The 25,422-nt window shown below is 42.5% G+C and overlaps 1 protein-coding gene across 4 annotated transcripts in view; it reads right to left on the reverse strand.

The window, feature by feature from the left end:
* Positions 1-25,422, reverse strand: part of PPP2R2B (protein phosphatase 2 regulatory subunit Bbeta) — a 250,981-nt gene that overhangs the window by 37,105 nt on the left and 188,454 nt on the right. For all 4 annotated transcript variants that reach the window (XM_073355745.2, XM_073355746.2, XM_073355747.2 and 1 more), the window contains 2 exons: positions 25,158-25,323; positions 21,381-21,493 (listed from right to left, as the gene is read on the reverse strand). In XM_073355745.2, the coding sequence (XP_073211846.1) occupies positions 21,381-21,493; positions 25,158-25,323 (279 nt within the window). The remainder of the gene's footprint in view (positions 1-21,380; positions 21,494-25,157; positions 25,324-25,422) is intronic.

Below are 25,422 nucleotides of genomic sequence, written 5' to 3' on the forward strand. Positions count from 1 at the left end.
CAGATGAGCATCTGACAAGGCCCTGCTCCCTCCTCATGTCCAGGCCACCTAGCCAGTGACTTGGCATGAGCAACTCTACGGCTGGTAACTATGATAACAACCTTGCAGAACCTGTGTGTGTGGGTGTTTGTATGAATGAATGTGAGAATAAATATGAGATTGAATGGAATGTTATAGCTATAACTAACTGCTTACTATGATTCTTTCTGTATTCACAATAAATGTGGTATTTTGCCATTTTGCCTTTTTCCCTTTAATAAGATCCTGCTGGTTTTTATTTTATTGGTATAACAAACTGGGAGTCAGGAGACCTGCATTCTAGTCCCAGCTCTGTCATTGTCCTGCTGTGTGACCTTGAGCAAGTCACTTCACCTCTCTGTGCCTCTGTTTCCCTTCCTATCCATTGATTGTACGTTTACAATATAAGCTTACTATGCGTTTGTATGATGCATAGCAAAATGGGGTCCCAATTTTGTTTGGGATTTCTAAGTGCGGCGGTAATATAACACTCATGCACTGGAACATGTGACTTCTGCTTTTTACTAAATTCACAAATCTTCATGAAAAATGTCACTGCTCCTTGGTGAAGTTTGCTGAACTGGTATAAATTATGGGGTATGCTGATCACATTGGTAGATGGGTGATTTTAAAACCTTTCCCAGACATGAAAACAAGCTCTGTGTGGCTCGAAAACTTCTCTCTCTCACCAACCAAAGTTGGTCTCATAGAAGCTATTTACTCACCTATTTTGTCTCTCTGATTTTAAAAGTGACAGACTTCTAAATATTCGGGTTATTTATTTACGTTGGCAGAAGGTGAGGTTCCGTTCTTAGTGACACAAGCGTCAATCTAGAGTAACTTCCTGGAAATCCTTGTAATGCAATGGGGGTAACTCTGGGTTTACACCAATAACTGTGAGCAGTATCTGGTACACCATGGTAGCCATTTAAAAAAAAAATCAATACACAATGTAGCAACTTCATTTAGGTAGCTATTTGGCCAATGGCTACCAAACCTCCTTATCTGAGCTGAAGTAATGCAATTATTACCTGTTTTAAGTGTAAGGAAATAATGCAGCATCTCAGACACCACTGAGTAATAACTGTAATGTTCACTTCTTAGCGACACCTACTGCAGTCGACTTTGTTTGTATAATCGCACTCACCTGTGAAGTAACCTATGATACTGAAAATAAGTCTTAGATATCAAACCATTATTTTGTTTAATAATTACATTGGATTAACTTGGATATGCAATTGGATACGGCACCCCCAGGCATAATTACAAAGAGAAAAGAGAGTAAAAAAAAAAAAAGTTAACTCTGCGGAGGCTGGAGGGAATTAAGCAGTTAAACTTTGTATTTCACCCAAACAACTTTTAACCGAAAATGTTAAAAAGGAAAAGTGTTAGAGCATTCTTGGTTTCTTTGCAGCCATTCTGAAAGAAAAATGGGCCCTTTTCCAAAGGAAAAACTTTAGTGGGTTTACACCTGTGTTATCACAAGCAGAATTTAGCCCATTACTACAACAGGAACCTAGCCTGCAAATTAGGGCAGAATCTGGCCCCGTGAAATTAGCAAAACTACAGTCCCTTTTGTAATGCACGCTAAACCTAACCTGTTATTTACAGCAAAGAAAATATCATCCAGTCAAATGGGAGTCAGATAGCAGCACTAGTTCTTTGGGGCCAAACCCTGAGAGGTGCTGACCATACTCTATCAACAGCGCACCTGTGTGCATTTGGTCCTTGATTTTTATTTTGTAATTCCAAAAGGCATGTTCTGTGTGGTCAGCAGCAGAAATAGTGGGCCAACGCAGCCTGGGGATTCATATTTTGCAGACAGAATACACATCAAAAGACTATTTTCATGGCAGACTTACAATTTCACGCTCTCTCTGACTTTGTCTTATTGAGCCTTTCTTGTGAAGTGAGAAAAGATACCTTTCCGTGTGAAGATAAACTTGCTATCTAATTACCAGTCCATGTTGCTTATAATTCTGCGGGTTTCATCTGTTTTCCCGAGACATTTCCATCCCCTCTAAACATTACATTTACACTAATGCTATTTCTTGTGTCATTTATTACTTGGGATTTTTTCATGTAATCAAATGCAAGGACAGAGACGTCCTAACACATCAAATATTCTTAGGTTTGTCAGGGAGCAGAGATCCTGCACTGAATTAAACTATACTAGGCTGCCCCAGGAGGATATGGGTCATGCTTAGGGAGGAGTGAGATGTTCAGCAGGCTTAGGAATTCTGCTAAGGGGACAGCTACTGTGAAACTCATTCATACAGGCCACTGCAAACTCCATCAACTGAAGGTGGCCTTACTGGGCCCATTCCTTTGAGGTGTGGTGCTTTAGCAAGAAATTGATGAGAGTGAGGACCGAGGGCCCAGTGCTCTTAGGAGCTAGATGCTGGAGTGGAGGCTGCTCAGCCCCTGGCAGGATCAGGAGCGGAGTATGGAGAGCAAAACTGTACACAGCAACCTGAGAATGCACAAAAGGACAAAAATCTCTTCTCTGAAGAGCTGGCAAACCAAAGGCCAGAATGGGTGCCATGCAGTGAGCAGACCAGAACAAGGCAGTGAGCAAAGAACATTTTTGATGTCACATTGTCTTCCAATGGTGCACAGGTGGGATCTCATCATTAAATAGAAGAGGAAAATCCCTCTGCCATCATACAAAATGGGTCAAAACAAACAAACAAAAAGAAATAGGAGAAAGAGGGTGAAACCAGGATATCAGCGCCTGCCTCTCAATTTACAACATGCTATCAAATACTCAGACATAAGGTAACAATTTTCTAACATTTAATCTTTCATATTATGTTTAAAATAAAGGAGCCAGGAAATCTAAATGTCCATTCCTGGCTCTGCCACTGACTCACTCTGTACTGTTGGGTAAGTCACTGCAGCTCTCTGCCTCAGTTCCCCCATCTATAAAATGGGGATGATGATTCCTACCTGCCTCACCTGGGTGCTAGGTGGATTAACTTTAATTCATGCTCTGAAGATACATTATTCTTCCGCTTAAGGATCGGGGCTGGAAGAAATTCAGATTTAGATAAAATTTTAATAGAACTTGTTCTCATTTCAAAGTGGCCACCTGAGCCTGGATGATAGATGTGAATCTTTTGATATGCTCTTTACTCGCTATCAGACGGTAGCCACAGTAGCAGTACACACAATAAAGATGGTAAAGCCGATGCTGCCGAGCAGAAGAGGGAATATGTTTGCTTTAATGAATGTGCTTAGCGCTTCTTGACACACCTGCCAGCAGGAGTCCTGCTGAGCCTTTCAATTACCATTTCACTATAGAGAAGACTCCTGGCACACCGAATTGCTCCAGCACCAACATGCAGGCAGGTATTCAGAGCACACCCACAGTTAATGGAATCAGAACCGGCTGGGAAGAAAAAATAAAGCAATATTTCATTGTTTGCTAAGTTCCAACCTCCTGCGATACAGCCTAATGCTCCATCGCAGCAACAGTATAATATGCCATAGGTGGGGGAGAGGAGGACGGGTGTGCGGTAGAAAGGCTAGGTAGGCAGATTGGCACACTGCTCGCATGCCCTATGCAGGCTCCAAAACCTCCCACTCTTGCTTTTAGTCTGTGTTCTCTGGAGTGCTCTCTGAACAGAGTGGAAAGGATTATTTTCTTTATGCCATTGCGGTGTTACACCTTCACAGAAATATAAACCCCAACAGGGAACTGCACTGGAACCGTGCTTGGAAAAATGTGTCTCACACAGAATGAAGCTACTATCCCCATGCCCTTTGGGCAAGGTATCACCAGCACCACTATCCTGATGGCTCCAGCTGAGCGAATGTTTCTAATGAGTGAGGTTTAATGCAGTTAGAGTGCCAGCCATGCTCTGGACAGGACCTTTACCACTGAGCATCCTTCATACCCTAGGGTTATTTTCTTTAGCTCTAAACTTCCACGCCAGCCCGCTGGTGCTCTCGAGCAGGTGCACAATGGTTGGGAGAGAGAGCCCTTTCCACACGGCACACACCCGCGGGAGGCAGCCAGCATCATGCTGGTGTTTGTGTTCTCTAGGAGTAATCCTGCGTTATGGAAGCCAATGGGAGCATTGCCATTGATTTCCATGAAGGAAGGATCAGGGCCTCTGAGCATAAGGGAGCAGGCAGGCTAGTGCAGTTAAAGGTGCCCAATATGCCAAACGGAGAAGGGGAATGGGCAGTTAGGGCACACTCCTGGCACCGCTCCCTTGTGCCTCCCTTCCTCTCTCCAGCACTGCGGGAGCTCAAGCTACTCCACATTAAACTGTGTCATAGTTACCATCTGTCTTCCCCAAGCAGAATGCCTTAAGCAATTACTGCTTGGGCACTACACTTCCCTTCCCTCACCCCCTACAGTGTTCCAGTGCCTCTCAAATGCCAGCAGAGCCCCTGACATGCCTTGAAGAGAAGCTTTCACTAAGAGCTGTTCCCCCTCACGTGTTTTCAAAGGTTTCTTCCCCTTTGGTTCGCTGTTCTTTGACCCTCATGTTTCCTTTCCCTTTGTTGTTGCTGCTGCTGCTGCTTTGACTTTATGCACTATCAAAGTCTTATTTACATCCACTGGATATGTCTACTGCTCAGTATCTGCCTTCATCCCACATATGGGGTAAAAACCCCCTCATGTTATTTACACAAGCAGCCTCCCTGAAGACAGTTAGCAGGATTTGGCCCATAAACACTGCTCTTAATCAATATCACCCGACATACACTTTTTCTGCTTAATGCATTCCCCCCTGTGCCTAAAGAATTCTCCTGCTCAATGGTCTGTTCCATTTGGACACTACCTATTTTCCCACGTCTCCTGTTTTGTCTCAGGCAACACTGCATCACGTAGGCCTGAAGTTCTCACAGCCTTACCTGGAGATGGCCAGAAAGTAAAAAACATCCTGATTCATGAATAAAAGCATCAAGTTTGGTTTGCTGTCATTCATGGGGTCATAGAGTATCAGCCGTGTTAGTCTGTATTCGCAAAAAGAAAAGGAGTACTTGTGGCACCTTAGCGACTAACCAATTTATTTGAGCATGAGCTTTCGTGAGCTACAGCTCACTTCATCGGATGCATCCGATGAAGTGAGCTGTAGCTCACGAAAGTTCATGCTCAAATAAATTGGTTAGTCTCTAAGGTGCCACAAGTACTCCTTTTCTTCATGGGGTCATGTGATTTTTGGCAACTGCCAGGTATTTGTGAAACTGTCTGCAAATGCCAAAAACTTCATGAATCTTAGTGTGGGAACATTCATTCATTCCAAAATTCCTACCAAAAAGTGCCATATTAGTTTTTCCCTGGTTTAAAAAAAAGTCAGTCATCCAATCAGAGAACAGCAGCAGTACCATGTGACTTAAGGGACCAATCACACAATAAAGACAAACAACTCACAGGCCGAAATTTGTCACAACTACTCAGGAAATACTTATGAATAAAAATCACACTCATGGCGATCAGGATTAGTTTGCAAACTATACACTACCTAATAGAGGTTACATTCATAGCAAGTATTATTAAAACAAAACAAAAGATTTCAAACCATTCAGAATTTCTCATTTACTGTGCACAGTAGTATAATTTTTTTTTAGTTCAGAGTTCTTCTTTAATTATTATAGATTATTTTTACTGTATGTTTCTTTAAGTTATGAAATGTGAGAAGTTTACAGCTACCTGGGCTAGAAAACAGAGCATTTTTATTATTTGAGAATAAAGATCAGGAATTCTCAATCTCAGCTTTATGGACTGCTTAGAATTTCATTCCCCTAAGGGCATGATTCTTTCAAATGATCTCGTTCATATATTTTCCCATCTCAGAAAAGCCAATGTCATTTTAAACCCATCCACCAGATTTATAGCGTTTCTCCCTTCTGATAATCAGGGAGAATTATGCAAAGGCACAGTTGTGTTATCAAACATGAATTCACAGCAATCTAATTTCATTGATAATTCTCCCTGGCACACTGTTTTTACAGTATGCCAAGACGTAGATACCGACAGTATAAGTGCTGTGGAAAAAAGAGATGAATAGGAAAAAATTCTGGAAGGTCAATTCTGGTCATCAGTGCTTCAAGCCGAATTTACAAATATTAAGATGGATGGATGGATGAGTCTGCACTGGAGAAGAAAGAATCCAGCTCATGACCTGGGCAAACGAGGGGGGAGGGGAAAAAAGGGGCAAGCAAAGAGGCAAAATAACCTCCTTTTTTCTTTTCAGCAACCTGAGGAATCAAACGGCCAGAGTTCTAACTAACCCCTACATGCTGCTTCCATGGTCTACTCTTGGTTCAATAAACAGATTAAGACTGGAAGGAAGCTATTACAATCTTTATTTTACAAAATTAATTCAGCTGCTAAAAACACACAAACAACCAGAACCACTCAACTCTCAAACTACAAGTATGGATTTTGGTGTCCTGGTCAAATTCTCAAACTGGGTAATTACATCTTCTACCTGCTGATACCTGAATCCCACCCTTGTGGCTTCAATTGTAAATAACACTCCTCTTTATTCCTGAGGTAACAGCTAAACAAACAAGCAGCTGAGAATCAGTGACATTGGGGAATGCCGCCATGCCTCCGTTCCTCCAGCCACATCTCTTTGCAAAGTGGCTGTGCCACGCCAGAAGATCTGGCCCTGGCTTTTTGTCTTTATAAACTAACAGTATTTAATGAGCAACAAAAAGTAAGTAAACCCTAAAGAGTATACTCCATAGGACAAAAGCACAATCCAAATGGTTGGCAGTGGATTAAAAGCAGAGTAATGGACTGTCCTCCTTGAGACTGTATGTGTCAGTGCGAGTCTGATACCGTCCTACTAGGCCTAAAGAAATGAGACCACCAAAGATTGCACTTTGAGCTCAGCTGAGCATGCAAATACTGCACACTGAACTGTTTTAGAGCAATGTAGGTAAGTAGCGCAAATGGAGAAATCTTTTTTTTCCAATTATTTTTGTTGCAGTGGTTTGACAATGATCTGATCATTTGAAATTGATTAGTTCTGCCACATGCATTTTATAGCACTTCATTACTTTTAAAAAGCCAAACGGTTCAAATTACCCTGTTTGTCATTTAAATGATAATGTTTTTGAGAATGTAAAAAGAAATACAAATCTCTGTGCTGTGGAATAAATACTCTGACACCAGAGACGTGCTAGCAGCATAACAATTTTTATCCACAGCATCATTTTTTCCTCTCTCCACATTAAACTGCAGATGCTTGAAGTTGCATACAGAGCTGTGCATGGTGTGAGGAATAAAGTACAAATTCTCCATGAAACTGTCCCCAGAAGCTAAGAAATTTGCATGCTTTTGCAAGAAGGAAGTGTTATTATATAGAAGATTTTACAATAGATTTTGCTGAGGTTAAAAGAATGAAATGATAGAGATGGCTTCATAACAACAAAATGCCAGGAGAGTAAATGAATGTGCTGACTACAGCCATGTAGCAACTTTGAGATTAACTAATCGTAAAGGGTCTATTTTCCCATCATTGTGGATGGATATGGGAGCGCAACTTTCATACATTTTTTTTTAGTGGGGTTTATTTTAGTGCTCCTGAAAAAATGCTGGGTTGAGAGCCCTGGAGATTACCTCTTCTGTGGAAAACTGAGTTCAAAGAACAGATAAATGCAGTTCTTGTGTTCTCCAAACCATAACTCAAAGTGGAGGGATCCCCTCTCAAAGAATGCAGGGGTAGTTCCACCCACATTCAGACCCTGTTCTCTCTTCTGAGATTGCTAGCAAGCATGCAGGCTGTGATGGAGTTTTGAGTTGCAGAAACTTGGCCATTAGGGACTGCACCAAGACCACCCAACTCAGATCACATGCCACACATCACTAACCGCCTTCAGATAGAAATGATATTCACTCATTATTATCCTGGAGTAGACTACAGAGACCTCCAGCAACAGGCTCCTTATCAAATTAATATCCCCAACCAGCCAGCTGTTAAAACATATTGAGCCAAGTTCAAAAGCAGAGGTACAAAAATCTGTGTAGGCTGCTTACAAGGATGTAAGTCCAACGGGATCCAAGGTGTAGAACATGCAAAATGAGCCGGTTTAAGCCTTGGGCACAGTGAGACTGAGGGAAGAGGAAAGAATTTGTGTAGGGCAGGGAGCAGTTACAACCACATGTGACAGACACGTGAGGAAAAAAGTTTGAACAGTTGCTCACACAATGGAGGTTGCAATGCCGTATGGAATGCCCAGGTGGGATTCTCAGGGATAAATTCACTCCTGGTGTAACTCCACTAAATAAATGGAATTGCATCTTTGGACCTCCCTAGGCCACCATGGGTGGAGAGCGCTTGCAGAAGCACTGGAGGCAGTATCATGAGCAATAGTGATCCCTAGGCTCAGGTGAGTGCAACACCCAAGATTCTCCTAAGGGAATCCCATCTAATCCTCAGACAGAATCATGGTGGCCTGGATGAGGGGATCTGAGTGAAGAAGGCAGTATACATCCATAGACAGAGGATGAGAGGCTGATGTGCTCTGGTAGGGAGAGAATGAGAAAACATGGCTCTGGCTGTGCAGGAATGCTCTAACAAAAAAGATACAATAAACTGAAAAGAGGCTTTTCTTCAAGTGAAGATGCAAGTGGAACAGAAATGTGCAAGTCACTTCCCTGCTGGCAGGGGTATATCCATCTCACTGTGACAGAAAAGCCAATAGTCCCGTTTTATTTTAAATCTATTTCTTGTTCACCCATCTCACACGTCTCTCTAGATTAGCTAGACCTATATTTTAATTGTTTTAAATCGAACATACTTTTCATTTCTTCCACGGGCCCCAGAGGATTTCACTGGCAAAAGGGATGCTTTCTGGCATATTTTAAATGTAGGAAAGGAGATCACATTCCTTCTAGAATAGGAAAACCAAACTCCAGCATCAAGCAGAATGAAACCAAAAGGTTCCATACACTCTTTGTACAGCCACGTGGACAGCTGGTTTGCTAGAGAGCCGTCCTGCTCTGGAGAATAACATTGTGAGTAGGGATATCATAAAATAAGAATCATCCTAATAATTCTTTCAGTAGCACCATGCTGCCTGCTTTTTTTAAGGCAGAACCTTGGAATGAGAGATCTGGTCCAGAGAAAATAAGAACCAACCATGGCCCATCATTTGTAAGGACATTTAATAGGTGTAATAAAAGAATACCCCTCAGAAGGAATGCTGCAACCAGCACGTCCTTTTGTTTGATGCACTGATGCCTTTGCTGTTACTACTCTTAGATTAGCTGTTCACATACAGCTTGGATGGTTAGTAAATGGCAGGGAAACAAATGACGCAAAAATTATACCAATGGACACTCATCTCGGTCTTCCCTCAGGAAAGCTGGCTCTAGTCCCCCCTGCCTCAATCTTGGACAAAATCCTGTTTAAAAGGGGAACTGAAGACTTTTTAATAAGGTTCCAAACTGATAGCCAACCTCAGAGATGTCTTATTTTTTTGGTATCATATAGAAAACTGAGATAGTGATTTATACGTTTCAAGTCTTTTTGACATGTGCTGTAGGTTTCTTCAAGGCTCAGAAACTAATCAGAAGCTTATCTTTCCCTTTGTGTAATGGCAAGCTGTCAGCTTCCATGACCCTCCAAACAATTTAATAAATGACACTAAGAGACAGAATGTCTTGATATTCCAGGTGTTCAGTCAGGGCCAGCCCCTACATGCAGCACACGCTGAAGTGAGACTGATGGCTACGCTTGTTGAGCTGATAGGACTCCTTTTATGTCATTAAATTAAAAATATCTAGTATCCATCAGGATGATCCCTTATTTCCACAGGGCACCATTGTGGCAGCTAAGATGTAAATGTTCAGGAGTATCTTCCTTCTGGCTAGCGAAAGCTTAGTGAATTACGAAGACAACCCACCCCATCTTCTTGTTACTAGCAGGCTCCACTCCACAGCCAAGTTTCAAATAGGCAATTGTGAGCCGGCAGACCAGGTGCCAGCTCATGCCAAGGCCCCAGGCCACACTGAACACTGATAAATGCACAGCTGGAAACCAGTCTGGCTTACCAGTGGGTTAGTATAGTTAAAAAGGATATTAGTGTTATAAGAATGTATTTTGCGTTTAGACTTTATGGAATGCTTGTACAAAGCTGAATGTATTATATTTGTACCCCATTCTACAAGGTAGTACTTATGAGTTGGCTCTATAACTGTATTAATGTTTGTTCTGAAGCCATGTAACTCACCTAACAGGAAAAAAGCTTCACCTACTGCAAAATGCTGGATTCCTGCAGAAGGTGTTATCTCCTGCCCATCAGGATGGGCTACTGAATCCAAATGGGCCATTATGGAATACAGACTTTGTTGATTGCTCCCCACACCAACCCGTGAAGAATCTACGTGCAACAGTGCTCATCCCATCATCTTGGACTCTAGGGATGTGAGGATGAAAATTTCTGACCAGAAGGAATTAGGGTCTCTTTATGCTTTCTAGAGTCTGAGGGGCAAAGATTTCTAAACACAAGTAAGAGACCCCGAAGTGGCTTGGCTTGGGTTAGCTCCAAAGGACATAAAAGCTTGCTGATTATAGAAATTTCTATCACCTTTTGAATTTAAGATTCTATCTCATTTCTGTGCAGGTTTACCTTATTTTAACCTTGGAAAAAGAAATGAGAGTTATTTATTAGATAATAAACAGTATGTTACAGGATTGGCTACCAGCATTGTCTTTGGTGTGAGGTACAAGTTTCAAATTGACCTGTGGTAAGTGATTGTTCCTTTGGTACTGGGAGTAATTTGAATATTTTGTGATCATTGGTGTAAAGTGACCATGTATCACAGAGTCAAGCTTGCCAGGTTGGACTATCCAGAGGACTATCTGTGACTCCTTGTTAAGGCTGTATAGTGCCTGAGGAGTTTACACTTGTTGGTTGGTGAATTCTAAGTATAGAATTCACACCCAGTGTGGAGTCTGTGCCCTGGCTTCTTAACAGTCTGCCCTGAGATTATCATCACTTGTGAGCCACTCCAGACAGTGTAACAGCAATATCATACCATGACTCCATTGCTTCCTTCCTTCAGGATCTATTTCCTAATACACACCTCTCTCACATCTTCAGGGTTACTTTATGCTTTTTTCCTCCCTTAGGCCTTTATTGATGTGCTATGATTTAGAAGACAGTTCTCATCCAGGATTGGATGAGGTGGTACAAACCAATACAAACAATTTTCTGTCTCCATATCCAAAAAGTAAAATCTTGGATAAAAGCGACCTGAGATCACGTTTCACTGGTTACAAAGCCATTCATCTGGCAGGCCAGCAGATATTCTGCCAAACAGACGATTGTTCATCTGCTCCTATTGCCACCCCTCATTTCATTTAAAATCCATGCCGAGATTCAGACGGTTAGACCAGAAGAGAGCATTGTGCTCCACTAGTCTGGCCTCCTGCAAAACACTGGCCCTGGAAGTCACGCAGAAACTCCTGCACTAAGCTCAATAACTTGTGGTAGAGCAGCTTTCTTTGCACGGCTGTCCCACTGAAGGGGAAGTGACCTTGTGTTATCTATGGCATTCATCTTTCCTTGAAATGACTGGATTCCTTCTTTAGAGATGCAAGAGTCACTTGCACTTCTTCTGAACTTCTAATTGGGGTCCAGCACTCACTTAGATTATTAGACATCCACTCGCAAGACTTGATTGGAATTTCTGTCAAATCAGAGCACAGGTCACAATACTATAAGTAAGGTAATAAGATTGGAGTTCTGGGCTACAGTTGAACAAAGATAAACATAGCTTCGCTATTATGGGGGAAAGGCTTTTAATGGTTTGGTCAATGGAAGAATGGAAGAGTTTGCTGAATGAAGCCATCATGGAACACTCAGCATTATCTCTGTGCAAGTGGACAGCAAGGGAATGTCCTACAACCCCAAAGTGAAGGGAAACTGAACTGTATCCTGCAAATTTAAAGAGGTGGATAGATCACAATTGTAGAGCTTTCAGCCCCATCAAAGCCCACACCAACTTAGAGCTGGTCAAAATTTTTCTAACTTTGATTTTTCAATGGGAAATAGAATTGATTTTTTCAGAAGAATATTAATAATAAATTCATCCTATTTTTCCACCAGCTACAGAACGTATTGAAATTAGAAAATTTTTTGAGAACAAATGGAAATTGAAGTTTTTATGAAAATGTTTATGAAAAATATCCCTTTTTCACCCAGCTGTCTGCAGTTAAACTATCAGCACAAAACTTTGCATAATCATTACAAATCCTCTTGCGCGGAGCAGGCCAAGGAAGATGGTACCAGAGCCTCTATGTTAGCGCTAGGGTTTGTCTACACAGCGCCGTAGACTGGTCTTTGTGGTGTGAATTGCAGAATGCTCTAACTGCCCCGCGTAGACCCTGCTGTTGTAAAAACTAAAAGATACCTAGTTCCTGCTGATGCAGTACAGTTTCATGTTTCATTTCCTCATATACACCATATGCTACCTCGTGGGTCATGCACTCTGCTCAATACTCTCTTCTTTTGTCTGCCTCTTCCATTCGCAGATGTATGCCCTTTTTTGTATGGTTCACTATGCTTAAACCAGCCTCCCTCTTTTTGTGTACCAAGTGTCCTCTTGCTTTCAGATTTCTCATGTTGTACGCTTAGCCCTGATCTACACTAGGAGTTGAGGTCGAATTTAGCAGCGTTAAATTGATTTAACCCTGCACCCGTCCACACGACGAAGCCCTTTTTTTTTTCAACTTAAAGGGCTCTTAAAATAGATTTCCTTACTCCACCCCCGACAAAGGGGATTAGCGCTGAAATCGGCCTTGCTGAGTCGAATTTGGGGTACTGTGGACACAATTAGACTGTATTGGCCTCCGGGAGTTATCCCAGAGTGTTCCATTGTGACCGCTCTGGACAGCGCTCTCAACTCAGATGCACTGGCCAGGTAGACAGGAAAAGGCCCGCGACCTTTTCAATTTCAATTTCCTGTTTGGCCAGCGTGGCAAGCTGCAGGTGACCATGGAGAGCTCATCAGCAGAGGTGACCATGATGGAGTCCCAGAATCACAAAAGAGCTCCAGCATGGACCGAACGGGAGGAACGGGATCTGATCGCTGTATGGAGAGAGGAATCCGTGCTATCATAGCTACGTTCCAGTTTTCAAAATACCAAAACCTTTGTCAAAATCTCCCAGGGCATGAAGGACAGACGCCATAACAGGGACCCGAAGCAGTGCCACGTGAAACTTAAGCACCAGAACCTGGGAAAACGAAATCGGGCGAGTAGGCGACGTCAGCATGGGGACAAGAGTGATGAGGACATGGACACAGATTTCTCTCAAAGCACAGGCCCTGGCAATGTGGGCATCATGGCGCTAATGGGGCAGGCTCATGCGGTGAAATGCCAATTCTGGGCTCGGGAAACGAGCACAGACTGATGGGATGGCACAGTGTTGCAGGTCTGGGACGATTCCCCGTGGCTGCAAAACTTTCGCATGCATAAGGGCACTTTCATTGGAACTTTGTGACTTGCTTTCCCCAGCCCTGAGGCACAAGAATACCAAGATGAGAGCAGCCCTTGCAGTTGAAAAAGTGAGTGGCAATAGCCCTGTGGAAGCTTGCAATGCCAGACAGCTACCAGTCAGTCGGGAATCAATTTGGAGTGGGCTGCTGTGGGGGCTGCTGTGATTCCCTAACTTCAAAACAACAATTAACTAGCCTTTTTGTGGAATGCACACACATTTTGTATACAAACACACGATCCTCCTAAACACGTATCTGACTGGCACACTGAAAAATGCCAGCAATCTAAGGGTTAACTAGCAAGACACTAACTGCAGCATTTTAAACCAAAAAATGAAATATTAAGGCAGCATAAAAAACGCAGCCTGCTGCCTTTTCAGTTTTTCCTGAACATCAGATCATCTGTACCACAAAATGAAGCCTAGGAGCTGTTTCTGCCCCAGATAATTTTCCCCCCAGTTTTGTTCATCAAAGGAGACAGAAAGTGTCTCACTGAGCACAGCATCCCGGGAGATATTTGCAACCTTCTCCTTTCTAGCACAAAGGACAGTTAAAAGTGTGAAAATTCTTATACAGAAGTTTCAGTTGATTTGCAGTGTGAGAAGATCAAAGCGCACACATGCCCAATTTAAAGAGAGATTTAAGGCCTGGATATTATTTGTGTTAATTTTTTTTTGCAAACATCTCATAGCATTGGTACAAATGTATATATAGGGCCACTTTGGAGAGTTCTTCGATGATGCAAAATCAGATCCCCACTCGGCTTTGTCTACACTGCCAATTGAACAACAAAACTTTTGTTGTTCACAGGTGCTTAAAAAAGCCACCACACCCCACAAGTTTTGCTGCAGCAAGTGGCAGTGTAAATGGCTCATTGTCAGCAGGAGCCCTCTCCTGTGGATAACGCAAACCCTGGTCATGGGGGATGGAAGTATTTTGTCGGCAAAAGTGCTGACAAACAGCATTTACGCTGCCCGACTTTTAGCGACACGGACGTATTACTAAAAGCTGTGTAGTGTAGACAAAGCCTCAGTGGCCAAAGAGCTCTACACCTATTAAACCAGGGTGTATAGCTAAATAAGCAGGGCTCCTTATAAAAACAAAAAAGGCCCTTTACAGTCTGAGTGGAGTTTCATTCTTTCTGGTGCATTATATGGGTTGGAAAGCCCATATAAACAACAATAATTCCTCAGAGAGCAACACCCCCAAATAAACTGAAATCTTTAGGAGGAATGGGTAAGATATAGTTGAAGCAAGATCTTTTTAAAACCTTTTTGTTGCTGGTCTCTGCTGCAGTGGGATCCAGCAGTATACTATGAAGTGCCAGCATTCCACATTGTTGACTCACATAACTGATTATTATTAGACCGCAAGGAAACAGTTAAATCAATGTAAATATCTGTCTATGTAATTATCAGCATATCAGACTCAAAGTGGAGTTTGGTTGACGACTCCCCAATCTTCTACCCTTAGGGAATGATGACATTATAATAACCATAATACTTAGCACTTACATTTTGCTTTACTTCTTCAAAGTGCTGTAAAGTACTAACTATATGTTCTCATGGGGTTTCCGGATACAGAGATCAAGAAATCATAGCAACTTACTGAAAAGCCTGCTTCTAAAGCAGCCAAAACCTCCAGCTTGCTACAGAAAAAAAAAGGTACCAAGTAGAAAACTCATGGGGAAAAAAAATGAAGACTGAGATTTGGGAAAAGGTGGGAGGGGTCAGGTACAAGACAAAATAAAATTAATTTCATCATGACTTGACTACAGGAAAAACAATACAATTTCATGTTGCCCTGGCAACATTCACTCACTATTGGCCAATCTCCACTCCTCAGTGAGGCATGGCATAAACAGGCCGCTTGAAAATCTTGAGTGTCTGTGCGCATGTGGGGGTGTTTATTTTCAACAGCAAGAGTCTCAGAAATCAGCACTGCATGATGGTACTTTTGTACATACTCGGCTCCTATGACAGCCACATGTGATGGAAGGCAGTGCTGGGTGAGCCAATGGAGCTAAAAAGCAATACATATCAAAAAGCTGAAATACAACTTTAGAACTACTAGAATTAACTTATGGAACTCATTGATGCAGGATATTTTTGAGCCAAATAGCTTAGCAGGAATCAGGAAATGGAGGCCAATATATAAATAAGACTAGCATTTGCAGTTATAGTAACCAGGATCAAAATAAGGGTTATGAATAATCCCATGTGATGGCATAAAATGACCACCACCTGGAGTCAGAAGTGGTTTTCCCCCAGTTGTATAGTTCTTGGCCAGATGCATTATTGGTTTGGGTTTTAACGTTCTCACAAGAAAACGACCAAGGCATATAGTAGAGTGAATGGACCACTGGCCTCTTCACATATGGCAACACCTCCGTTCCTCAGGACAGGGTTTCACTGTTGCATTGGAAGTACCTGGCTTTAATGATAGGATGTTATTAGACTCTACGGTAGCTGGTCTGTGCCTAAATACATCCAAATGTGGCACACAGTAGGAAATGGAAACACAAGGAAACTTTGCATGCTACAGCTTAGTTCATGCCAAATGAAATTCCAAGCGCTCTAGGACAGTGGTTCTCAAAGCCGGTCCGCCGCTTGTTCAGGGAAAGCCCCTGGCATGCTGGACCAGTTTGTTTACCTGCTGCATCAGCAGGTTCGGCCGATTGTGGCTCCCACTGGCCGCGGTTCGCTGTTCCAGGCCAATGGGGGCTGCAGGAAGGGTGGCCAGCACGTTCCTTGGCCTGCACCACTTCCTGCAGCCCCCATTGGCCTGGAATGGAAAACCGCGGCCAGTGGGAGCTGCGATTGGCTGAACCTGCGGACGCGGCAGGTAAACAGCCGGTCCAGGGTGCCAGGGGCTTTCCCTGAACAAGCGGCGGACCGACTTTGAGAACCACTGCTCTAGGAGGACCATCAGAGAGCATTAAGAGAAATCATTGACAGCTCCTGCTTTCTTCTGTCTGACACGTGGTGTGAATGGTTCACAATAACTAAAAGAAAACCATATGACATAAAATTTACTATCCAGAGAAAATTCACTTGGGTCAGGGAGGGTTTCATTTTTGACAGCGATAAAATAGTGACTTCAAAACCATGAAAAATCCCAGCACCGTATTCCTCCCTTCCTACCCCTAGTCTCTGACCTTTACAGATCTCAAACCTCCAGATAATTTAATGGCAGTTAAAGGAAGGTTATGAAAATAGAAAGGTCAAAACAGAGGAAACTGGGGCTTGCCACGGTATCTGGGGAATGCCCATAACTCCAGCAACTGCTGCTGTGTTTCCTATTCATTGGAAAAGGTAGGACATTGCTCATTTCAAAAAATGTTTTCATGAGCAATTCTAATGCTGATGAGGACTATGACCAGCACATACTGCAAGGAGGGAGCCTGTAATGGCTCTCCAGTCTAAAGGCAGGGAAAAGACTGGCTTGTCTGTTCTGCACAGAATAAGATGCGATTTAGTTCACTCTAAGGGTCAAATACAAATTAATGTGACACATTAATACGAGTCTCATGGCTAAATCTCATGTAGTGTGCTGACATCGGGCCTTACCCAAAGCCCACTGATGTCAATGGGAGTCTATGTAACTTTGTCGCTTCAGCTCCCACTGAAGCCAGAGGCAAAGACTGAGCGAAAGACAGGCAGACATAAAAGGTTAAATGCTTTTAAAAACAGAATTTAAGTTGAACTTTGGAGCTACTCAAGGCCACATGATCACACATGAGAACCCCAGGATTCAGTCAAATACAATCAGATAAAGAAAATAATCAATAGTGAAGGTAAGCATTTTTAATTTTCATATCCATATCATATAAATATCCCACTGAGGCACCATTATACTGATCCCATGCCAGTATTCACTTGGCCATAGTCAATCACATGTCAGGATCTGCACCTCAGAGAGCCCGGGGGGGTGGGGAGAGAAGCTTGAGGAATTACTATGAAAACAGCTCAACAAAGTTAACCCTAATAACGTGGGCTGTTTGTGCACCACTGTGACCATGTATTATAGAAGAGGGTTGACGGTGTTTTCAATACCCCAGCATCTGTAACAAACATACTAAGAGTGCGGTGATGGGTAAAATAATTGCCTCTAATCCTCAGCAGCATCAACAAATTGCAAATAAGACTCTCAACTATGAGTTGGCTAAGGGAGCATTGGGTGTTTGTTCTTCCTAGGAGAGGTCAGCAGTCCTGAAGTACATAACACAATGGCTGATGGCAGCTCAACAGGAGGACATTGCACTGTGTCAGTGGATGTGAGAAATTGGTCTGAAAGCAGCAGGCAGAGATTCCACTGTCCTGGGAGAGTCCTTTGAATTGTGTCTCTATGAACCTGGGGTCAGAAAAGAGACAGATTTTTGCTTCCCCTGTAATAGAAAAGGGGGTGCTGTACCTCAAGATCAAACACTAAATTCACCTTGACCTAACCTCTGAATCAAATGCAACTTAACAGCAGTTTCATAAACTGTACGTTGATTTTTCCAAGAAGCAAGCTTCTGCCAAGAACAGTGGGAACTGAACAATGAATCTGAGCCACATATTGGCACTAAGTTCATATGTGAATGTACATGAACGTATGCGGAGCTCATGAGAATGGTAATCTTGCGAAGTATTTTTGGTTTGCAAAACCAGTTCAAATAAATTCACAAAACTTTCTTTGCCTCTGTAAATTAAATCGCTGTTGTGTTATTTTAAAAAACAAATGTTTTTTTCTAGCAAACAGGAAATGGGGCTATGTACCTCTAAAAAAACTAAACTGGGTCCATGGGGCTAATAGAATTCCTCTCTCCTTTCTTCAGTTTTCATTCTCTCTCTCCTCTCTCCATTTTTCCCATTGGATTTTTCTCTCTGCTCCTCTTTTCACAGCCTCTCCCAAACAGAAGGCAAAGCCAGGAAGGTGTGAGTCCAGCTTTCAGCCCCACAGCATCCAGCTGGTGTGACATTAGGCAAAATGAGTTAGCCTATTTTTAAATAATAATAATCCCAGTTGCAGTAAAATACAAATTACAGGCAAATGGAATGCAGTGAACAAGCTATCTGTTGCAGAAAAGTACAGCGTGTGTTTGCTCCCTTCGTAGCTTATTAAGCCTCTCAATTAGTTGCAGTGGCTTAGAAAGCACTCAGGGTGGACTGTCACCTCTGGGCATTGAGAGATTGGGGAAGAGGAGCTGAATGAGTGCAGCTGAGGCACAAGCAGACAAATCTGCCATATGGAAAAGCTCCACAAAGATCTCTCTTTTGCAGATCTAGATGAAATAAAGACACTAGCTCCATGCCTTTGCGCTGTGACCCTGCCTTTCCCACACTAAGTCCATGGCTTTTCTGAGGCATTAACACACAGAAGAAAGCAATAACTAGAATAATACCCCATAATATTGCTTTAAAACAAAAGCAGTCTCCCCAGCTCTGCATCTAGATGGGTCGGGAAGCTATAGAGTCGGACATTCAAATCTTGGAGAAATTATTCTAGTGGGCTTCCTAAGTAACAGCATAGCGGTTGGACATGCTACCTTAAACACAACAACAGTATAGATAGGAAATAAAATGTTTCCTTGCTCTAGGAAAAAACAAGCAAAACGTGCCTACCAGCAAGTAGGAGCAACTCAAAATAGAAGCCATTCATTTGTCACCAAGGATTAATTAGCTGTCTGGGGTTATTAAACGTTTTCATTGGCCTGATCTTTGAGGAAACCGGGAGCTATAAAAGTGAGCCAGAGGTAATCACAGCAACAAATAATATTAAAAAACAAACAAATAACCAAAACTACTTGCAATGCAAATTCTGACAGCGTGAATAAATTACAGACTGGTCTGGTGTGATTAACAGCACATCAGATGGACTGTTCAGGTGGAGTTTTTAGGCCTGCAGGTTAGATCTGGTATTTTTCTTTTCAATCGCCAATGACAAGCTGAGGCAAATGTGGTCTCGCTCCATGTTTAAACAGAAAGCCTGCTTCAGTCTAACTGGCCCTGTGGGGAGCAGATACAAGGAGCTTCTCCCCTTCTTCTTCCAACACTCTGGGTCAGGGATCAGTCACAGTCTGGGGAGGTTGCAGAACCACCGCTCCATACTTATGCTGCCTGCAGTGCTAGCCTCCACAGAAATGACCTGGCAGGGTGAAGTAAGGACTGGGCCCCTGGCCTTGTGACCCCATTGCTTCAGCCAGCAGACATGGCCAGGCACAGGGGAGAATGCGACTTGTACCCATGTAACAAACACCTGAGCTGCAGCTTCAGAGTGCACGCCACAGGAGTCCTGAGAAGAATCCTGACTGAATTAGCCGAGAGGCTCCCTCAGCACCTCCCATAGCGCTGTACCTAGAAGACACAATCTAGCTCTTAGTATGCACATTAAAGATCAGAGACTGATATCTCCTGACAATACTGCTTCCCCCATGAGGAAGGCAACATTTACCAACACAAAGATGGACCAGGTGAAATTTACTACTAAGGGCTACAGCTTCCAAACACCAGTCAGTGTTACGACCCTCACAGCATCACTCCTGCCTGGTCTTATAGGGGGCTCCCCCATAGCACTCTCTGATGCAAGGCTCCTGGACGTTAGGTGTCAGCTCCAGAAAACCACATAAGACCACAGCTTGGTGCAGCACTCAGAAAGGCGAGTGGCGTTCCAGTGACTATGAAGAAAACTGGCTTAATGGATTTTGTATGTGCATCTCCCTTGTAGTAAATGAAAAATGTAGCCTTAGGTGTTTACATTTGATTTGGGAGGCTGGTTTTAATCTTCTTACATTGGGAGGAAAAACTCAATTACAGAATGTACTTACATTCCAACAACCCAAGTCAAACACTAAGGAAAAGAAAGAAATGCTTTAACTCCTTCATCGCCAGGCAGGAATACAAGCGTGTGCCAGATATGTTCAGCAGCACAAGAGGTGAAGAGTTTGCATACATGAGGCAGGGGCAGGATGAGGTGTGGTACTCCAGCATGGCCAGAAGGGACAGGATTCTTTCCATTCAGACCTATAGCTCTCTCCAGTAGAGTTCTGTTATTCAGCCTGTATGTAAACTGCAGGATTTACCCCTTAATGACCCATGTGACATCGTGTCCTATCATCTGACACTAAGCTGAATTCATTAAAGGCATATCAGAGATGTCTCTGTGTTCGTCTTCACATTTAAAGGAAGCAAAAGCATTTCCTATTTATCTTCATTTGTTCATTCAGAATTAATAACTCTCCTGAGAAACTGCAGGTTTTTAGATTCACAGCAGCCACCATGAATACCAGATGGTGACAAAGGATTTCTGTGAGGTGTCAGGGCAAGTGCGGGCTATATTCTGGGCGGGGGGGGGGGGGGGCTCTGAACTATTCAGCTCATTACTGCAGCAGACTCTTAGGGAACCTCTGCAATGAGAGAGGGCTGGGCTGCTCTGAACCCAGAACCCACAGGAGGGGGAAGAAAAGGGAGCCTGCATTCTGCATTTCACCCTGAAGCCGCTGCCAGAGCTCTAGTCAAGGTTTCACAGCCTGCTCCAGCTCCATGGCCCTTACTCTGCCTTGCAGTCCCAGAGCTCTATTGGCCCTTCTTGTCACGCATGCAAAAGCGGCCAACTCGGCATCGCAAGCATTCCTGGCTCAAGTATCAACAAAAGCATCATCAATGTTATTGTAATAACAAATGCATCTTCACCAAGACATGGCCCACCAACACCTTGGCTACTTTTCCTATTGTGTTGTACCTCTTCCCCCCTCTCTGTCTTTAAACCACAAGCTCCTGGAGGCAGGGACCCCACTGAAGACATGAGGGCATTATGCATGCCACCATAAATAACCACACTGACAATTTTCTACTCAAGTTCACACACAGAAAGATTCCTTGACCCTTAGATATCTCAATTAACTCACCCGTAGCATTGTAATCATGGAGGGGTCTCGGAAGCGGCCATCTTCATCTTTAAGATTATAGCCCTCTGGTCTTTTATCTCGTTCACTAACTTTCCATAGCTTCACAGTTTTATCTGGAAGAGCAAAAGAGAGAAGAAGATATAGTTATGCCTGAGTAAACAGGAATCCTAAAACGAATACCTGATGAAAATGCTAATGTCACAAAAATCGGTTTAAAATGTAAAAAAGGTTACCGTTTCCTGTTCCTTGTCTTATTTGACTGAGATCTAGGGACATGGAAAGAATCAGCTCTAAAGAAAGAAACTGTTTACCATCAACACTTTTTTCCAGGAATATTTGGCCTTCCTATTGCTGAAAGGCAACTGTCGACAAACTTAAGAAGATGGTTTGATTAAAACAAGCATATTAGTGGACGAATTATTTGAGAAGTGATTTCCCAGGGCTCAGCTGCAGAGATTATGACCATAGGTCACATGATTCAGTATACAGAGTTTAGGATTTATCTAGTACATGCCACAGTGTGTCACTAGAAACTCTAACATGGGCATTGGCTACAAGAGGAGAGAGCTTTTTACATTGCTCTGAAAAGGCAGAAGTCTGTGAGAAGTTTAATTTAGAACTCCCCACCTACAGACCAAATCCATATAGCGTCTTTCTCCCATTGCTGCGTATCTGTATACCTACCACCAAAGTTAATCAAGAGAACACGCTACTGTATGATTTTTCCTCCTACAATTTGCCAGGTTGCATGGCAGTTATCCAGGGGAAACTGACTCCTTTCAAGTATGATTTCCAAATTAACTTGGTCCAAATGCTTAAACAAATCACTGAAAACACATTAAATGCTGATGATACACCATATCTCCATATTGTGTCCCTACTGCCCATTTTATTACTCCTTTTATTCAATCTTATTACTGCAAACTGCCATGATACATGGCAATTCCCAGATTTTAAGGTCAGAAGGGACAATTACAATCATCTACTCTGACCTCTTTCACTATATTTCATTCAATTCCTGCATCAAGTCCAATTGTCCTCTTACAAATAAAGAGAATAATATTCATGAGTGCTCTATCCATCATGTCTTTGAATATTTCCAACAGCCAGTGGAATCATTAACCATAAGCAGTGCTTGTGCAGCTATACACCAGTGTTTAGAGAACAGTGGTCATTTGTGCATGAACTTTAAAATACCCTGCATACAACAGATTTCAAATTCCATGAGTTTTGTTTTTGTCCCTGGGTGGAGACTAGCTCAGGCAAAGAAATCTAGGATGTAAAACAGTGAAATATACCGTGATTTAAAGTTCACACTGTGAACATAGTAAAAAGAACGTCCCCGGAATAAAGTAAAATCATGTCTGTAATTTACTCAAAAGTCAGTTTCAACTCCTCCTTCCACCACCTTGAACAGAAACTGGCATTTTATTATTGACTGCACATCCAATTTGCATGCCCATACTGCCATCTTTCCTTGGCTTTTTCAACTATTGACATCCCGTTTATCCTGTGCCATGAAGGCTTTTAGGTGAAAGAGCCCCAGGAACATGTGGTCTTTATTCTGAATAATGGTGTTTTCTTTTCCCTTGCCTGGCAGAGATTCTATCAGCAGTTTATCATCACTTCCACCAGCTTTAAAACACAATCTTATCATTCATCTTAATTTTCTCCTTTACACAGCAATTCCATTAGACTGCCATTAATTTTGTTTTTATTAACCCATTTAACTTCAGGGGGTTTCCCCTCTATAATGTTAGTTTAGCAACAAGAACAAAAAGATACAGAATAACATGGGAGTTTTTTTTAAAGACTCATTTTGATATCTTGCAAGCCTCTGAAACACCATCCCAAATGGAAAGATAATATCCCTGTTAATCAAAAAACTATTTAAAAACTCAATTAACAGAACATTATGCTCTATAATTAATCTTCATTGCATTTCAATGATTCTCTCCCCCCCCCCCCCCGCCCAAATGAGTTTAATAAGTCTTTGAATTTTATTACAATGATCAATAGAGTAAATTCCACAATACAAAGTAAGTTGGCTATGGGAGATAATTAGACCCCTCCTTTTCCCCTGAAGTAATTAAGTCACATCCATCTTAAGGTCCCATTCATCCCAAGTAGTATCACTGGATCCTCCTGATATTTATCTGAGCATAACACGAAGCTGCTCAGCTGAACACAGCTGCAAATTGAAACAAATCAGCTGCAGTTTTTCTTAGAAAAAGATTCCAGGATCCAAAAACTTAATGAACATAATAAATAGAGGGAAGAAAACTCCCTGTTTAGCGTCAAATGAACAAGTGTGAACTGACTGCAGAACCCTGTGTGAGGGAAATACACATGAAACATGCATTGACAGCAAATTCTAGCTGGGCTCCTGTTATCCCTATTTAAAGTCATGTTTTATAACAGAATCATTCTTGATTTTTTTAAATAAGGTTTCTTCTGGCAAAACAACAACAATGGACACATTTTCTGACTATTGTCTGCGGTGCCACCAGTCACAGATACCAATTCCCTGTGCTTGTGCTCCCTCACAGTCAAACTCCCAAGGGTGAGCAAACCAAGAGAAAAAGGGACCAGAGGCAGAAAAATGACTTCAAGGATTTTTAAGCTCTTCTGCCCAGTAGGCTGAAGAATTTTCTCACCGAGGTTGGGCTTTAAATGCTAATCTCAGTCATGCTAGTTAAAATCCAGAGTCACCTCACTGGTCAGACATTAGTGTATGTTAGACCAGAGTGCAGCCCACTGAATGTATTGAATTCCCAACCTGAATATTCCTGTCCTTCCTAATTCTTGCTTCTCCTCCTCCTCCTTTTTCTTTACATGTGTGGATTATGTGGACATCACAGGCCTGATCTTGAGAGGCGCTGAGACCCAGCAACTCCAGCTGAAATCAGGAGGATATGGTACAAGTACAGACCCCAATAACTGTTTTAAATAACTCCACTTCTCTGTTGTTCTCTCCAGGATCCCAGAAGAATGGTATTTCAATAGGACGTCTCCTCCGTGTAAGTCCTACTCAGCATGAGTAAAGGCTGCAAAATCATTCCTCCTTGGTTTTTTTTTTTTGAAACTACTACAAAAAATGTGAAGATGGTTTTCCTCAGGGCAAGGTTTCCCTAATACTGAAGTTATGGATGAAAGAGTCTGTTCCAAAGGTAATGGGAGTTACATGCCTCAATGGAAGGCAGAAAGGAGTTCTAATAGGATAGGCCCCTGGACCAAAACCACAGATACAAAGGGAAGGCTGAGGTGTACTAGGGTATGCCCCATTAAATGTTAGTTCAGTGTTTGACAAGAATACAACAAAGAACTATGAGGTGAACCCGGGTTACTTACCTCAGCCTTCTCTGTTATCTCCTCACGTGTATTTCTCTCTCCTGGGAGAGATTCTTTGGGATGAGGGGCAGCATGGGCCTGCTCCTCTGAGGAGCTCAGCACCCTTAATTCTCCATTACTTTCAAAGGGTACACTTCCCAAGATCAAGACCTAAATAAACCTAAGACCTTAGTGGTCTGTTGGTCAAAGAAGAGGGCTGGAAGCCAGGAAAACTGGGTTCTATTTCCATCTCCGCCATTGCTTCAGTGTGTGACTTCAGGCAAGTCAAACTCTCCATGCTTCAGTTCCCCCCGGCTCTAAAATGGGGAAAATAATATTTACCTGTCCTGCGGGGGGATTGTGAAGATTTATTTTTTCCATGCTGGCAAAGCTCCATGGAATCCATGGATGAAAGGCAAAGCATTATATATTATTATTGTCACATACCATTGGTGGAGAGAAGGAAGTAGGCTGCATTTTGCTGCGGGAGCCATCGTATTTTATTGATCTTCTCCTCGATCTCTAAACTCTTCAGGTAATCGAACTCGGGTTCATGGCTCTGGAACGTGCTGTAAACATTGTATTCTCCCCTACGATGGGGCTGATTTCTACTCTGCAGGAGTGAGGAAAAAAAAAGGATAAAAAGAATTTTGAGAGAGAGAGAGAGAGCGCGCGCGCGCACAAAATTTCTATTGATTCTTTTGTTCTCTGT

Source organism: Lepidochelys kempii, chromosome 8, assembly GCF_965140285.1.
Source record: "Lepidochelys kempii isolate rLepKem1 chromosome 8, rLepKem1.hap1, whole genome shotgun sequence".
In the NCBI taxonomy this organism is placed as follows: Eukaryota; Metazoa; Chordata; order Testudines; family Cheloniidae; genus Lepidochelys; species Lepidochelys kempii.